This window comes from Peromyscus californicus, unplaced genomic scaffold (genome assembly GCF_007827085.1).
Source record: "Peromyscus californicus insignis strain IS unplaced genomic scaffold, ASM782708v3 Scaffold_4__1_contigs__length_199733344, whole genome shotgun sequence".
Classification (NCBI taxonomy): domain Eukaryota; kingdom Metazoa; phylum Chordata; class Mammalia; order Rodentia; family Cricetidae; genus Peromyscus; species Peromyscus californicus.
The window spans coordinates 158399422-158417178 of record NW_026294562.1 but is presented as its reverse complement, the minus strand read 5'-3'; the positions used below and the strand labels follow the sequence as shown (position 1 = coordinate 158417178).

General features: G+C 45.1%; 1 protein-coding gene across 1 annotated transcript in view; it reads right to left on the bottom strand.

Moving 5' to 3' along the window:
- Positions 1–17757, bottom strand: part of Tdrd12 (tudor domain containing 12) — an 84191-nt gene that overhangs the window by 41900 nt on the left and 24534 nt on the right. The window contains exons 6-11 of the mRNA XM_052760253.1: positions 15896–15951; positions 14615–14700; positions 12728–12917; positions 9867–9961; positions 9207–9283; positions 7323–7403 (exon numbers count right to left, since the gene is read on the bottom strand). Of these exons, the coding sequence (XP_052616213.1) occupies positions 7323–7403; positions 9207–9283; positions 9867–9961; positions 12728–12917; positions 14615–14700; positions 15896–15951 (585 nt within the window). The remainder of the gene's footprint in view (positions 1–7322; positions 7404–9206; positions 9284–9866; positions 9962–12727; positions 12918–14614; positions 14701–15895; positions 15952–17757) is intronic.

Here is a 17757-nt window from a genome sequence, read left to right as displayed (position 1 = left end):
ATATGATACTAACAATCTACTTCCTGAGGAGAGCAGGCGAATTTGAGATCAGGAAAGAGTACACACTGACAAAATTCACCAGACTAATGCAGTTCATCCATCTGGGGCAGAGGCGGTCCCTGATCAAGACCTAGATGGGACTGTAACACCCCACCCCAGGAGGTGCTCTAGCAAGAGACCAAATTACAACCTGCCTCCTGGCAGGTCTCTGTAAGGCTGCTCTTAAACCAGTGAACTATAAGAAATTCCAGGAAATCGTTCAGGACAGACAGAAAAATCCATCTCAGTTTCTAGAATGTCTCACAAAGGCCCTCTTACAATATACTAACCTAGACTCTGAGAACCCAGAGGGCAGACAGCTCCTTATGACCCATTTCTTTTCCCAGAAATTACCCGACATTAAGACCAAGCTTAAGCATCTAGAGAGAGGGTCCCAACCCCACAGGCAGAAGTCTTAGTGCTGGCCTTTAAGGTGTACCATGGGAGAGATGAGAAAACCTGTAAACAAAACTACCAAATGCTATCCAAAGCCATCTGACTGGCCTCGGCGACTTCCCCAGGCTCCCTTGCCCCCTGAGGCTCGCAGACTACTGGGTCCTTGCTTCAGTTGTGGTCAGGAAGGTCAATGGGCCCAGGCTTGTCCTAATCCCCTCGGGTCACCTAGGCCATGCCCAAAGTGCTACCAAGAGGGACACTGGTCAGCTGACTGCCCCCGTGCACCTCGTGGCATGGGAATATCAAATGCAGACCACCCTCCAGCCAACCTTGCAAGTCTGGCCACTGAGGGTGCTGGGGCTCTCTTGATGTGACCACTGTCATCTCTGACAGGGAGCCAAGGGTAGTCATCACGGTATCAGGGCAGTCCATTTCCTTCCTTCTGGACATCAAGGCCACTTACCTGTGCTGAGGGAATTTTGAGGACCCACCTCTCCTACTCGTCTCCTTTTTGTTGGGGTAGGGGCACAGCCTTACCTACCTCATCAGACCCCACCACTCAATTGCATTTTCAGGGGTATCCCTCTCACCCATTCATTTTTGGTTGTGCCAACTTGTCCAGTTCCTTTAATGGGAAGAGAGTTTTTAGCCAAAGTGGAAACTTCTATCTCTTTTGCTTCCCCCATTTGCCTGATCCCAGACTTGCCAGCAGCTCCCCTTCTCCTCATCCTCCTAGTCATCCCTCCCTACTGGTTCCAACATGCCACTTCCTCTGCCAGCCTCCCAGGTGGGCCCCCAGGTCTGAGACACTCAAAATCCTTCTGTTGCTAGGCACCATTCCCATTGCCATGCAGTTACAGGACTCTACTCAGAGCATTACCCAAGCCCAGTAGCCCCTCTCACTGCAGAGCCTTAGGGGACTTGAACCTATCATCTCTGACCTTCTAAGGAAAAAGCTGCTTTGCCCTACATCTTCTCCTCCTAACACCCCTATATTTGCAGTTAAGAAATCTAGCGGAACCTACTGCCTGGTTCAAGACCTCCAGCTCATTAATTCTGCAGTGGTCCCCCTCTATCCTGTGGTCCCTACCCTCACACACTCCTCTCCACTGTCCCCTCAGAACCTCCCATTTCTCAGTTCTGGATCTCAAGAACACTTCCTTCCCTCTCCCTCTCAGCACTCAATCTCAAAATACCTTTGCATTCACCTGGACCGACCCCGACACCCATCTCTCCACACAGCTCACCTGGACCGACCCCGACACCCACCTCTCCACACAGCTCACCTGGACTGTCCTACCCCAGGGACCAGGCACAGCCCATAGCTTTTTGGCCAGGCCCTAGCTTCTGACCTTCTCTTTGTCTCTCCCAAAATCTAAGCTCATAGAGTATGTGGATGACATTCTACTTTGTAGCCCATCCTTACAAATTAGCCAAACTAACACTTCTGCTCTCCTAAACTTCTTGTCCAGCCAGGGCTAAGGAGTCTCACCTTCCAAGATCCAACTGTCTACTCCTCAGGTTACTACTTGGGTCTAACCATTACCCCAACCCACAAAGCCATTACTGTGGCTAGAAAGCACCTAACCCAGTCTCTTGCAGTCCCCTCTACTAAAGAAGAGATTTTTATCATTTCTAGGAATAGCTGGCTTCTTACATTCCAGGATCCCCTCCTTTTCCCTCCTCACTCGCCCCTTATATAAGGCAGCCCTTGGCCCTCCACATGAACCCTCCTCCATCCCAGTACTAAGCCCTTTCAGAAGCTCCAATAGGCCCTCCTCCAGGCTCCAGCCCTGCATCTCCCAGACCTAACTCGTCCCTTCTCCCTCTACATAACAGAGAAAGAGGGATATGTCCTTGGGGTCCTAGACCATCTGCTGGAACCCTCCTTTGCACCTGTAGCATACCTGTCAAAAAACTAGAGCTCACCACTCAGGGAGGGCACCTCGCATCTGTGCTTTAGCAGCTGCTGAGCTCCTCATTCATAAATCACAGAATCTAACCTTCGGGTCACCCACCACTGTCTTCTCCTCTCACAACCTGCCCCATCTCTTAGTTTATAAAGGCTTACAAACTCTACCTCCTTCCCGAGTTCTTTCTCTCCAAGCAGCACTAGTGGAAGAGGCCACACTTGCTTTCAATCTTGCCCACCCCTCAGTACCTGAAACCTTCCTCTTCAACCCCATACTGACCACTCCCCATCCCATTCTTGCACTGGAACCCCAGAAGATCTACTGCCCCATCTTCAGACATCCAGGAGGGCACGCTGCCTCAGGCCACCTATACATGGTACACAGATGGCAGCTCCTTCTTACATGAGGGGACCTGTAAAGCGGACTACGCCACAGTGTCAGATACTGAGGTGGTTGAAGCACAGACATCCCCCGCCCACACGACTTAACCAGCAGGCTGAACTCCTAGCTCTCACCTGTGCCTTCCAATGAGCACAAGGACAATCTGTAAATGTTTACATAGACTCCAAATATGCTTTACATAGCCTCCTGTCCCATGCTGCCATCTGGAAAGAGTGTGGACTATTTACAACAAAAAGAGGATCCATAACTAACTCAGGTCAAATTATGGCCATGCTAAAAGTCTCCCACCTCCCCAAAGCTATAGGAATTATTCACTGCCAGTCTCATCAGACCGACAGCTCCATAATCTCTAAGGGAAATGACTGAGCTGACAAGTCAGTTAGAGCAGCAGCCCTCCAGGGCCCAGACTCACCTCACCCACCACAGCGAGACCATACACTACAACCCACACCCTCATAGTCATCCCAACACTCTGTCCTATCCACACCAGCTCTTTCATCCTAATAGCCAGGCTCTGTCTCATTTTTAAGGCTCACTTCCAGCCCACCTGAGGGCTTACATTTTATAAAAACTATTACTGCCTCTTGTAAACTTTGTCAAAGGTCAGACCCTAATATCAAAATATTGTAGCACCCCTTTTCCTACCCACCAGGCTAGTGGCTTCCTTCTGGGGACTGACTGGCAACTTGATTTTACTCACATGCCTACAGTCAGACAGATTAACTACCTCCTGGTTTTAGGAGATACGTTCTCAGGCTGGGATGAAGCTTTTCCAATTACTAACAAACAAGCTCAGACAGTCCTGACTTCCTTCTCCAGGAGATTATTCCCCAGTTTGGGATTCCCACCCTTCTCCAGTCAGACAATGGTCCTGAACTCACCTCCCAGATCTCCCAAACATTATCTACAGCTCTTAGCATCCCTTGGCACTTTCATAGTCCATATCACCCTCAGTCCTCAGGAAAGACAGAATGAACTAACTGCTCCTTAAAAATATTGCTGTTACAATGTCACGGGAACTTCACCTTGACTGGGTAAAACTCTTTTCAGGCTCCAGTCCCTCCCCAAGTGACCCCTTTCAATTGCACCATTTTAACTCACGTATGGGAGGGCCAGTTCTAACCCCAGGCCTCCCATCCAAAGCCTCACCTCTTCCTGATCACCTACTGACCCCCCTACTCCATCATCTCTGTTCCCTCCTATGGAACTTTACTGACTACTCCCTACCCCAGCCATATGCTAACCCCTGTCCACCCCAAATTAACATCGGGGATCAGGTCCTTCTCTCTCCCCCAGACCAATGCCCCTCACCTCTTCCCCCTAAATGGCAGGGCCCCTTCAAGGTAATTCTTGTAACTCCCACAGCTGCTAAGCTTGAGAGCCTCCCTCAATGGATTCGCCTATCTCACCTCAAACCCTTTACTCCCCCACCTCAGGATAATCTTTCCTCATACACCATAACCCAAACAGGGCCTTGTTCTCTTAAGTTCCAGAGGACATCAATATCAACTATCCTGTCTCTAATTCCAGAAGAATAAGGCTTCATCCCACAACCATACTCAACTCGACTGGATTGGGAACCCCATATGCTTTCCTTCCTGACCCCCCTCTCCGCCTTCTCCTGTCTTTACTAATCACACCGTGTTTCATCAATTTCCAATACCATATTCAAAGTTTCTAATTTAACTAACTAGCTATTGTTACAGGACTACCAACCATTAGCCACAGAGCTGGAGGTGTAAAGACTGTCAAATGTAGCCAGGTGGTAAGAAACAACAACACCCCAGAGATATTCATACCCCATACTTAAAAGGGAGACTCACAGAACATATTTTAATATAGCTCTTTATTATTGACTACTCTCAGCAATCAACCACCTGTGTCTCCCGAGTGTTCAGGTGATACCATGATGATGGTAAAGGAACAGGTGCCTTAAGGTTTGTTTAGATGGAGATAAGAAAGCTTAACTGGTAATGAGAGAATAAAGCACACTCCAAATTCCTATCTCTCTTGCTATGTGACTGTCCATAACCATTAGAATTCTGATAAGCATTAATCTAGCTCCAGCAAGGTATTAAACACTACACTCTACCACTATATTATCATAGCCACAAGCTCAGGACTTTAAATTTCCTTGGGTTGCTTTTTAATGTGTCTAAAACTTACCTTTTTTAAACTTAAGAATTCTTGTAAGCTCCAGGGAGTTGATTTGGATCCCCCCCAAACAGGCCAGACTCACTCCAGATAAGTACTATCCCACGTTTCCTTGGTCTGGGGACCCCCCCCCCCCCCGCCCCAATTACCAGGATCTAAGGAAAATTCTTCCTAAACTTAATTTTATCTTCTGCCCTGCCAAGCATCTTGCCAGCTCCACAGTCTGGACAGCAAAGTGAAAGAGGGAACACTCCAGCTTTCTCAAGTCCCCCAAAGATGACCAACACCCACCAGGTCAGCAGGAAGCAGATTCGAGAACTTGGCACCCTCACTGTCATCCACTGCCTCCCTAACTTCTCACTTCTTATAATAAATAAAAGGGTGGAATGTCAGCATTTCCAGCATCTCTAGCCGCTCACAGGGCCCCACTGCCATGCACGTACTGTCAATTTCCGGGAAGCCCAGGGTCTTAGGCTGTGTGCTGCCATGTAATCTACGCACGTGTTGTGTGGCTGCGCAACCTTTGCACACACGCGCTAAGACCCCATTAAAAAGCAGGCTCCACCTGATTCACACTCTCTCCGGCACGTCTCTTTCAAAGCCAGTCTGCGCACCCCTTTCCCTTCTTCACTTCCTACCAAATCACTCTTCATGTGGGTTGTGTTGTACTCTGTGGTCTGCTCTCGTTGCTGGTAAATACAACATCCTTGTCATCCCAAATCATTTATCTTGTTTGTGCTCTCTGTTTTCTGGTCTCCCTGTCCATTTCTCTCTCTCTCTCTCTCATGGCTCCACTCAGAAACAGCCTTATCACCCTCCCCTCAAACTTCTTATATGAGATCTGTTGCATGGTGTGATCTTTGCAGCATACCTTGGCCCAGACCCACCAAGTTACTTTGATGCTGAACCCTAACATTGGTTCCACACTAAATCCTAATACTCAGGAGGCAGAGGCAGGCAGATCTCTGAGTTCAAGGCCAGCCTGGTCTACAGAGTGAGCTTCAGGACAGCTAGGGCTACACAGAGACCCTGTCATAAAGAAAAAAAAAAGAAACAAAAAAATACACGTGCATTATTTTTGCACACGTTTGTCTATGCAAGTGTGGAAATCAAAGAACTATCTGAAGCAGTAGGTTCTCTCCTTCCACGAAGTGGGGAGCCAGGGCCTGAATTCGTGATGGCTTGGTGGCAAGCGCCTTTCCCCACAGAGCCATCTTGCCTGCCCTACTCTGTGTTTTAAGTCAGTCTCCTGGGGACTCAAGAGCTGTTTTTCCTGACTAGCCCTTGTTCCAGCTGGGTTTTAGATAAATGGTTTTGCAATAATCTTTGCAAGCCTGTCCTGACTTCCTGCAATGAAGGACTATAATTCGGAAGTGTAGGAAGCCAAATAAGCCCTTTCCTCCCCAGCTTGCTTTTGGTCACAGTGTTTCATCAGAGCAACAGAGATCCTAACTAGGATACTGACTTTCTTCAGCTCCCTGGGATACACAGTAGGTGACAAATAACCACTGTTCTTTCCACCAATCGGGACTAAGCAAAGAGCACTTAGCAAGTTAATGGGTATGACAAGGCTTTATCATAGAGACACGAAAGAGAAGACAGTTTGTCAGAACTCACTCAATTATCAACTCAAAGTAAATTACAATTTCTAAACAGTTATTTGTTCCAAGGAAAACAGTCACTTATAACAGCAAAAAAGACAAGCACGAGGCAGGAGACTGTCTCTGGGAGAGGGTGTCAGTATTAGAAGCCACCAGCCCCACTGTGAACCCCACACCAGCCTTCAACACACTTGATTCCTCAACACTGAGGGGCTTGTGCTAGTCAGGCAATACAGGGCATGGGGTGGCTTTGGAAGGGGCTCAGCAGGCTAACGCTGATAAAGAACAGTGATACAGCATGGACACACTATTGTAAGCTGTCAGTCTGGCAATTGCAGAGCAGCCAGTTACTCAGAGGTGGAACTGTTTCAGCCAGTAGTCTAATATAGGAAAATCAGAAGCATGGGTACAGACAGTTTTATGGACTACACAAGTATCAAATGAAGTTATTCTGCTGTTAAGAGAACAGGAGGCGGACCCATTCATCATCAGAAAACTGGGAAGGAAAGCAAGCACCACCCACCAAATCAATAGCCATAAAATGTTTAAAACTCTACCTAACACAATTTAAAAACTGTCCACCTCACTGAGGGACCAGGATGAGAAGACCCCTTACACCGGAACTAAGATTTAACCGACCCCACCCTGACACAGCTGAAAGCCTACTGGGGACTTCCTGGATATTTACCGTCTTATGAGAATGGAGGTTTGAAGTAAAACACAACAGCGGTAAATTCTTCCTGCTTATCATTTAAACAACTGTTTCAGTAAACAACTCAAGTCAGGGAACACACAACAAGCAGACCAGCCCTCTTACTTCACACAGCCGTTCTTCTCTTCACAGTCCTTCTTCTCAGTCAACCGGAGAGGCTTCTCATTTGGCTTCTGGCTAAACCCACTGGAAACCAAAGCACATGAAGAGATGTATCCGTGAGTTCAAACAGGCAACTGCCATTAGAACTGAGATGCTAGAACCCTGCTGCTGAGGAACCACAGGCCTTACTTGAATGACACAGAAACAGTTGGAGGGGAGGGTCCTGTCCTTGTCCTTGTGGCTACTCAGAGTTGAAAGGTTTCATTTAAATCTGGCATGGCTATCATTTTAAGTTGTTTTACCATGTTTAAGGCAGTTAATCCTCAGCTGACAAAGGACTTCCCTGTCTGTATTTCTTACAGTCTGCCTACTCCATTCTTGGAGGATTATTTGACAAGAACCCACTTGGAGACAGAACAGTTTCCATTAGTTGCTTCCAAACAAAGCTGAGACTGGGATGGAAACTTTATCAAATGTGTTCAAACCACAAAGAACTATTTCCTGGGGAAATTTTAAGCAGCAGTGGGTAGGAAGCACTTAATCTACCTAGATGCACTTCTGTGAGAACAGAGGCTAAGCACTGACTATGGACCCTTGCCTGGTACTGGCCACAGCCTCTGCTGCTGAGACTGGTTTAGTTCTACAACAGAAACTGGTCAGGACCAAAGCAATCATGGGGCAAGAAATACCCTGGCAACAAACAGAATTCTGGAGACTGCTTCATCTTCCCCTCCTCTGTCAAGCTGAGGGTAGCCTAGATGCTCAACTGCACTGCAAAATGTAGGTATCAAGACTGCCCTGCCATGCAGAGAGACAGGAGGCAGGGCCCTGTGGCCCAAGCCTGAGGAGTTCTCACTGTTTTCTTCTTGTATCTGTTCTCTTCTGGTCCTGCCCCAAGGCCACCTCCAACCCTGCAGCTATCAGCAATATGTCCTACATCACAAAAGAAAACCCATCAGTGAACTGGCAGGGTCCCAGGCTGAGCACAGGTAGACCAATCCCAGAGCCACTCACCAAAGTCCTGCAAAGAGTTGACACCGCAGCCACCCCCAGAAAGTGGGACAGCTTTCCTCTAATTTCACCGATACTATCCCATGCATCGTAAAGAGGACAGGGCTACAGCTGGAGACTTGGGAGATGACAAGGAGCCATCCTTAGGCTTCTCCAAATTTGTAACCTGCCCAGCTATGCTGCTGTGGCCTGCATTTACACATCCTTCACATCATGGCCACTCTGTTCACTGAAGGTGCCTTATAGATACAGCTGTGTCCAACCAGGCAACAAAGGGATTGATTCTAGACCAACTACCAGCTTTCAGTCCACTGTGTTGCCAGCTAATCAGCTGTAAAAAGAATTTTTTCCTTCCTTTAAAGTAGTGAATTTTGAGCCAAAATTTCCAAGACCACCTTTTTTTTTTTTTTTTTGGTGGTGGTGTGTGTGTGGAGGAGATATGTCTATCATCAACCTTTTACATACTTACTGTACATGTGACCTTCTGCATTTGTGGACTCCACATTTGTGCAATCAACCAATCAGACTGGAAATATTTGGCAAAAACAAACTGCCTGTATTAAACATGTAGATTTCATTCTTTGACATTATTCCCTAAACAATACAGTACAGCAACTACTTATATAGTATTTGCATTGCATTAGGTAGGCATTAGAAGTCATCTAGAGATGACTTAAAACATACATGAGAATGTGTAGATTATAAGTAACTATGATGCCACTTTTATATTTGGATTTGGGCACATACAGCTTGATAGTCTCAGTAGTCCTGGAACTAAGTCCCCTCCCCCAACGCTAACATGAAGAGATGACTATGTAAAGCTGTATTATACTGTCCTATGGATCTAGTCTGCTAAACTGATTTTTCAAATCATACCTTGCTGCTGGAATATCTGGATCAGCATATATGGTTATGCCTCTTTTTGTTGGCCAGTATACTGAAGACTCAATACACTGTAAGAAAGGAGGGAAGGAGGGAGGGAGAGAGGGAGGGAGGAAGAAAAGGAGAAAACGCACACTTTTAAGATTTATATTTTTGGAATCAAAATATAATGGAAATTATTTTCATCAACAATCATTCCGGACAGTTTTCATGCGCGCGCGCGCACGGGCGCACGCACACACACACACACACACGGAGAGTCAAAGAATGCCATCACTATAATCATTAGATTAAAATGTCAAACAGCAGGCAATTGGTATTCACATGAGTGTTTAAAATGCCCTATAATTACTATCATTTGTCTTTGTCAAAAGAACTCTAAGGCACATTAGAAGTGAAATTAATTATGTGAATGTCCCCCAGACCCAGACAGTCACACGTCTGTGTTTAGTGAGCACAACAACCTTTTACAGAGCACTTACAACTCCCTAGAAACAGAAGCTCAACCAGCAGGAGACAGCTACCTTGCCCCATCAAAGCAAACATACAAAGTACATTCTTCATGGGTTTCTAAATATGAAACACACTTTCTGTTCAGAATGGAGTATTAATGTCATATGAACTTTATATTCAGTGAACATTTAAACATACAACCTTGTTTATGTGTTTTAAAGGGAGGCACTGCTGCTTCTTCTCAAATATAATTTTACGTGAGTCTCTCAAGGAATCCTTATATTTTACAGCTTTATCTGCAAAATGAAGATAATAAAAAGCTACCTTGAAAACTATTTACATAAAATTGGACAACAATAAGAAAAACAAACATTGTTACAAAATTTCAACACATGAATTATTATCTAACAGATTTAATATTAAATTTATAGGGATAAAAATTAAAAATCTTGTTTTGGGACTGACAGGACACCTCATCAGGTGAAGGCCCTTGCTTCCAAGCCTGACAACCTGAGTTTGACCCCCAGGTCCTACATGCAGGAAGGCTATTGTAAGTTGTTCCTGACCTCCACAGGCACCCATGGCATGTATATGCACACATTCAAATGCACACATATATATGCACACATTCAAATGCACACAGACATGCTAAATACATGCAATTCAAAACTTTTTTCTTCAATCGTTTTTTCTAAAATGTGGTAGAAATTCATATACCAATTTACTAAGAATAAAGCAATTTTCCCAACTTGGCAAGCTGTACTTTTCAAAGGAGGCCACAATTATGTATCCAACATACATGCTCTTTCTACAATGTACAGGACACCAACCTCCGCAAAAAGAAAAGAAAGAAGGAAAAGAAAAAGAAGGAAAGAGAGCCAAGTTCCTAAACTTTCCAAGTTCCAAGCAGCTATCTGGGAACTGCCAAAGTAAAAGCAGCTGCCAACCCCAGCTGCCGACCCCAGACTCCTGGAGACTGCAGAAGCAACCAGCCAGCTGGCTGCAGACCCGGCAGACACTGTGGTTTCAAACACAGTTGTCAAACTTCCCATTCTGTCCCAACAAAACCCCTTCCCCTTTCCTATCCTTAGCTACAGAAGCCCCAGCTTGAAACCTAGAACCTGCATGGTCACTGCACCAGATCTGAGATGCCACCTCTCAGGTTAATTAAAGCTGCTCTAGCTGTTGAAGTTATCTAAACTCTTGTCCTTTATTTCTTTCTACAAATTTAATTCTTATGCAATGTAACTGGTAATCACTAAGAGACAGGATCTATATTCCTGTCCCACAGACTGGCATAGGAAATTCCAAAGTGGAAAAGCAAACAGAAGAAAAAACTGTTCAAACAGAAATATGCAAGAACTATTTGTATCAGTCTGAGTAAGTTGCTTAAACAACAGAAACTTATTTTCTTATAGTTCTGGAGGCTGCAAATCCATGATCAAAGCGTTGGCCACTTTGGTTCCTGGGATGCTGTCTTCTTGGTGTGCAAGTGCTGGGGACCAAGTCAGTGCTGGTTTTCTTTTTGTCCTAAGGGCTGGGTGTCTATCAGGGTTGGGCCCCACCCTTCTGGCATCACAGAGTTAGGTCTCCTCATGAAGACCCTGCTGCAGACACAGCCACACTGAGAGCAGGACTGCAGCATACAGACTCTGAGGACAAAGAATTCAGCCCACAGCACAGTTTTTGAAAAGAGCAACAATATTGCTAAGGCTCTAACTCAGGGGTTGGGGGAGAGGAGATTAAGAGGGAAGCAGGGAAAGGAAGAGAAAGGAAAGAAGGCCGGGCCTACTGATCTGTGACACCTAGAGGCTAATAAAGCATATAAGGAAGAAATGACACCAACCCACACCTCTTTCAGAAGACAGAAGCAAAGGAGACACTTGCTAGCTCATTCTCCAAGACCCTCACTGTCCTGATGCCCAAACCAGAGAACAGCATTTCAAGAGAATGAAGGCCCATTATGTCTTACAAACACAGAGGCAAAATCCTTTACAAGCAATGACAAACCAAATCAAACACTATATAAAAGATGCCACTAAAGAATGGAAACAAGCCATACACTAGAAGAAAATAACTGCAAAAGATCCATCTGAAGAAAGACTATTACCCAAAGTAGATAAAGAACTCTTAAAGCCTGCCAATCAAGAGAACAAAGAACCCACTTCTGAAACAGACAAAAATGGGCTGAGGTTTAATAAAGCTCAGTGGCAGAGCATGTGTGAGGCCCTGGGCTCACTCTCCAGTGCACTCAGAGTATGATTTTGTGCTGGCTATGAAAGAAACCAAACTGGCAGGAATCACCTAGTACTGCAGCAGGTGGCCCTAGGTCACTGACAATATCCTTACACCATGTGTGCTGGAGAGACTGTGGAGAGAATCTAAGCCCTGTGAGTTTGAAAGAACATACAATATTTCAAAACTAAAACATGAAATAAAAAAGAGTCCTGGCGGGGCAGAGGTGGCACATGCCTTTAATCCCAGCACTCAGGAGGCAGAGGCAGGTGGATCTCTGTGAGTTCAAGGCCAGCCTGGTCTACAGAGTGAGTTCCAGGACAGTCTCTCAAGCTACACAGAGAAACCTTGCCTCAAAAAAAAAACAAAACAAAACAAAAACAAAAAAAGGGTCCTTATTATTTACTTCTGCTCTTGCTTATGCAGAAAAATTATAGGAGACCTAGCAAGGGATAGCAGTGTGAGGGACTAAAATTGAACGCAGAGAGGAACACTTAAAATTGTATCCATGGTCCACACTAAGCATCATTTGTAATAAAAAGCTCTCTAAAGTGTCTGAAAAATATTCAAAACCTTTGTTCAACTTTGTTGAAATCTTTAAACCACATATTATTTGGACTTTTGAAAAATATAGCCCAATATTAATATAAAGTCAGAATTTCCTGGTCTCATAATACAAACAGTAGCATCTCCAGGACCACAATACCCATCAGAGGCTCCTAAGAAGTAAACTAATTATTAAACGGAGTCTAAGCTTCTGTCTCCAAGTAGGAAGGAGCTTAGACAGAACTTGGTGTGCTGAGGATTAAGCAACATGAAATACTCACTTTCCGTTCCATGACAGTCTTTTCCTTGCAAAAGCATTGGCCACAGAGTAAGTGACGGGCTGAGCTTACTGGAGCAGGGCACCGAATTGAGACTGGGCCTGGGTTTCTCAAAAGTATTGAGGTTTTTATTCCCCATAGGCGACACATAATAAGCAAAGTTCTTTGCAACCAGATCATCATTTACACAAACCTATGAGAATGTAAACATTTTATGAATTACCATTCGGATGGGTGTAGTCAATGTTCACAAAGCCAATCAATATTTCAAACTCAGCCCAAATTCCTGAAAAATGTTTTATAGAGCATAATTTGACAGCAACTCCTGCTATGTTAGCACACCCTAATGATTTTCATGAGAAAATAGCTATAAGCTGTAGGAAATCAAGATGAACCTTGGAGGAAGAGGAAGCTAACTCCATCTGGCCAGGCACAGATTTGGTGGGGGGCCACTAAGCATAAAAGGGGAAACTGAAGAAACTAGATCCTATCAAAACTTAATGCTTTGCCTGGCAGTGGTGGCGCACGCCAGGCTGCAAAGCAATAGGGTAAAACAACCAACACTGACTTCCGGTCTCCACACATATTCATGAACAAGCAAGACGGGCACACACACTAAATAAATTACAGAACTAAGAATGCTGTCTAAATAAAATGATCAGGTCAATTTTTTGTTTGTTTTTTTCCCAAGACAGGATTTCTCTGTGTAGCCCTGGCTGTCCTGGAACTTGCTCTGTAGACCAGGCTGACTTCGAACTCACAGAGATCCTCCTGTCTCTACCTCCCGAGTGCTGGGATTAAAGGTGTGCGCCACCACCACCCGGCTTTAGGTCAATGTTTTTAATACCAACAGAAGAGGCTAGGAATACAGCTGAAGGGGAGATAGAGTATGAGCCCCAGCATGGCCCCAGGTGTCTGTCTCTCACTAGTACATGTGCACAGACACACACAGACATGGAAGGAATGACTGAAGGAATAGTCCTACCAGCTTCTATTCTAAGACCTTCAATGGCTAAAGTAACTCCCACTGTGTGAATTAAAGTAAAGTTTAAAATAAGGATAAACATTTTCAAAATACAAATCTCGCCAGGTATGGTGGCCCATACCTGTAATCACTTGAGAGCAGAGGCAAAATTAAGAGTATAAAGTCATCCACTGCTTGGGTGACCAAGGACCTGAGACTAGATAGCCCAAGGACCTAAGGTAAAACCAAATACTAATGTTCTTTTAAAAACTGCAACGAAATGACTCCTAATGATATTCTTCTACACTCATGTAGCAGGGCCTTGCTCAGCCATCAGCTGAAAAGCTTCCTCCTGCAGCAGACGGGAACAAGCACACTGCCCCACAGCCAGACATTATGCAGAAGAGTAGGAGGACAGACCTTGGAACACTCAGCCCTAAATGGGAGGACTATCAAATCCCTCCTCTGAAAGCTCAGGGAACCCCGAGGAAGAGGAGGCAGAAAGAGGGTAAAGAGCCAGAGGGGATGGAGGACACCAAGAAAATAAGGCCCTCTAAGTCACCGTGACCAATGTACATATCAACTCAAGAGACTAAGGCAGCATGCACACAGCCTGCAGGGGTCTGCACCGGGTCCTTTGCATATACATTATGGCTTCCAGCTTAACGTTTTTATGGGATTCTGAGTGTGGGAACAAGCGAGCCTCTGCTTCCTGCACCTTCTCCTGGGCTCTTTTCCTTCTGTGGTTTGTCCTGTCCAACTCTGATGTGACAGTTTTTGTTTTATCTTCTTATACTTTATTTTTAAAAAAATTTAAGGTCATCCTCAGCAAAACTGAAAGTTCAAGGCTAGCCTGGGCTACACAAGACTATCTCAAAAAACTAAAACCAGAAAACAACCCTCTCCTCCCCAAATTTTTCACTTACCTTTTCATTTTTTATTGTTGCATAAAGGTAAACCTCAAAGGTATCTTCTTCCACAGCACAAAGTTTCGCCTCCACTTGGGTAGTTGCTAAATGGCAATAAATGAACATACAAGTGAGCTGACACTAAGGTTTGTTTGGTTTTGTTTTAAAGCAAGCATAGTTTCACTAGGTAACTGGTAACATTTAGGCCTTTCACATCCACTCATACTTCAGAACAGTCCTAAAAGGTGGCACAGCACAGGAATACTGATGACATGAGTTAGGAGATACTACAACATAAACAGTGTCGGATCACGGTCAAAAGAATGACACACAGTCAACCTTGAGGAACCGTGAGAGAGGCTTCAGGAAAAAAGGCAGAGAGGGGGCCTTTTACCTAAGATGCATTTTGTTCCCTGGATTGTTCTTAGATGTGATTTCATGCCTCCTGTGACAAACATTTACATTCAGTTTATAAGACATGTTTATTCTTGTTGGATGTCAGAACACAGCTATAGAACCAATCTGGTTAGTGTACCTGAATCTGGATATGGCTTTCTGCCTTGCTTTTGTGCTTTCTTAGATATTATCTATGGTACATGCTAGGCAACTCTGTTTAAATTGTTCTGTCCTGAGAAAGTTCTGGGAAAAGGTTGCTCTGTTAATATTAGTGTGTGCTTACTTGAAGTTATTTGCATGATTTTCTAATCATGTTTTTCTGAACTCAGCCTTCCTTGGATTACTGCTTTCTTTGTTACATTCACGTGTAAAGTACACTGAAACTGAAGTAATGTATTTACAGCAGTAGACTGTAGTCCACCCTATTCTTTAAGGTCTTCAAATCCCAGGTCTCACAGACAGATCTGCATAGGTTGGCAAACGTCGACAAAGACAATTTACATACTTTCAGTTAGCAGAAACTGTTAAACAACAAATGTACACTTATTATCCCTTGCTCCTAAAAGAAGTCAGGCTTTTCACCAAATGCTGGATCAAGCAACTCCACACACATTCACTTGGTATACCCTTGGCATTTAAAAGCAATCTGAGAGAGAGGCAGGGGCTGTTATTGTGAGAGGGGTCCTCTACACAACCAGACAGTTTTTTATTTCAGCTGACAATTACTGACATCCAAACCCACCTGCAAAATTATAGGAACATAATCAAAGTGACACCTGGCATGGAAGGGGCTCCGAGTAACTTAAGGAGTGTCAAACAGTCATGCATGTGGATCTTAGACATCTGGCAACAGAAGTGTAAGTCACCATATGTATTAATTCTGCAAACATACCCTGGCCTTACCTCTTAGAATATTCTGAAAGTACTGGATAGCTGCACTGTCCCATTTTGTGGCAGGTCTGGAACAGCAAACAGATCAACTGTATTAAGTGAAAACCACAGGCTAACATAGCACTGCCATTTTGTTAGCTGGATGACGGGTGTTTCCCACACTAACTATCAAGCATCCAACACAGACAGGGAACCTATGCCCGCTCTGTTTCGGGGTACAGACTCCAGCTGTATCTGACAATGCCATCTGCACAGCTCAGACAGGAACAGAGGCCCTGCTGAGATGACACTCCTCCCATTCCAATGTATGGCACCTTCTGTCACACCACTGTCCCAGTTATCTGCAACAAATCCATTTTCCCCAAACAGAGTCCAAGCTCCTTGGAGAGAGAGCCCAAGTGTGCACCATCCATCATTGGCTGCCACAGAGAATGGCACTACACACTGCTCAACCAACCCCAGAGGCAGTCCTGGGAAAGCCAACTACTCTCTCTGGGTGGCCCTCACTCCAAGGCTTAGTACACTGGAGTTTATTTTATTTTACTGTTTTGTTTTTGTTTGTTTTTTGAGGCAAGGTTTCTCTGTGTAGCTTGAGAGACTGTCCTGGAACTCGCTCTGTAGACCAAGCTGGCCTTGAAGTCACAGAGATCTGCCTGCCTCTTGCCTCTGCTTCCCAAGTACTGGGATTAAAGGCATGCACCACCACAATCTGGCTTATTTTGCTCTTTTTAGAGATCCTTTACAGTTTCCTGAAAGTAATATGCTTATTCTCTCAGTAAAAAACAAATATATAGTTCTGAATACCAACCATGTCCAGGCATTAGCCATGTAAATCACCTTATTTAATCTTTAAAGCAGTTATTGGAGGGCAGCGGTGGCAGCTTTAATGACTAAAACCATTGGAAACACGAGATTTCTTGTAGTAAATGTGTAAACTGATGACATGACTGCTCCTAGGTGTGGTTAAGGAGAAGGGTTTTTTTGTAGCTAGGAGGGAGAGAACAGCCAGAGGCATCTGGAAGAACAGAGAGAGAGAGAGAGAGAGAGAGAGAGAGAGAGAGAGAGAGAGAGAGAGAGAGAGGGAGGGAGGGAGGGAGGGAGGGAGGGAGGGAGGGAGGGAGGGAGGGAGGGAGGGAGGGAGGGAGGGAGGGAGGGAGGGAGGGACTGACATGGCCAGCAGACTGACATGGCTAGAGCTATCTGCAGAGAGGAGAGAACAGAAAATAGGAAGCAATGAGAAGCAGCAGCAGAGCCTAGAGAAAGGTGGTGGTGGTGGTGGTGGCAGCATAGCCAAAGCAGCCGAGGTTTAGGAGAGTGAGGAGTCGGCGTGGTGGGTTGAGTGGGAGAGAACGCTGGAAGGAGTTTAGGGGAGGAGAGGAGAGGAGGAGGGCTAGGAGAGAGAACCCTGAAATGTGTAACAGAAACCCGTGGTACTGAGCGAGCCTGGAGGCTATCAAGAGCTCTGATATGCTCATAGGCACCATAAGTCCTGGCTGCCAGAAGTAAGGGAAGTGACTCCTTTTAGTAGAGGGGAACCACTTTCACAAGATCCTAAGGAATGCCGGATTACATCTAACCACCAGAAATCCTCCTATAGTCCAGGCTGGGCCCACTTTTGGATATCTGGACTGCCTTTTAGAGTCTGGGAAACTGGAGTTTCCTCTGGACCTAAGAGCAGCAAGCTTTATTTTTGTTCTTTCTAAGCACTACATGGTCCTGCTTTTTTTTTTTTTTTCAGTGCCTACATCTCTTCCTCTGACATTCTTTGTGATGTGTAGTAAAGGTGTGCACTAAGCAAGCCGGTGGAGATGAAGGAAAAACCAAAACCAAAGACACAAAAGAGAATGATTCCAAAGTCACACTACACATGAAAA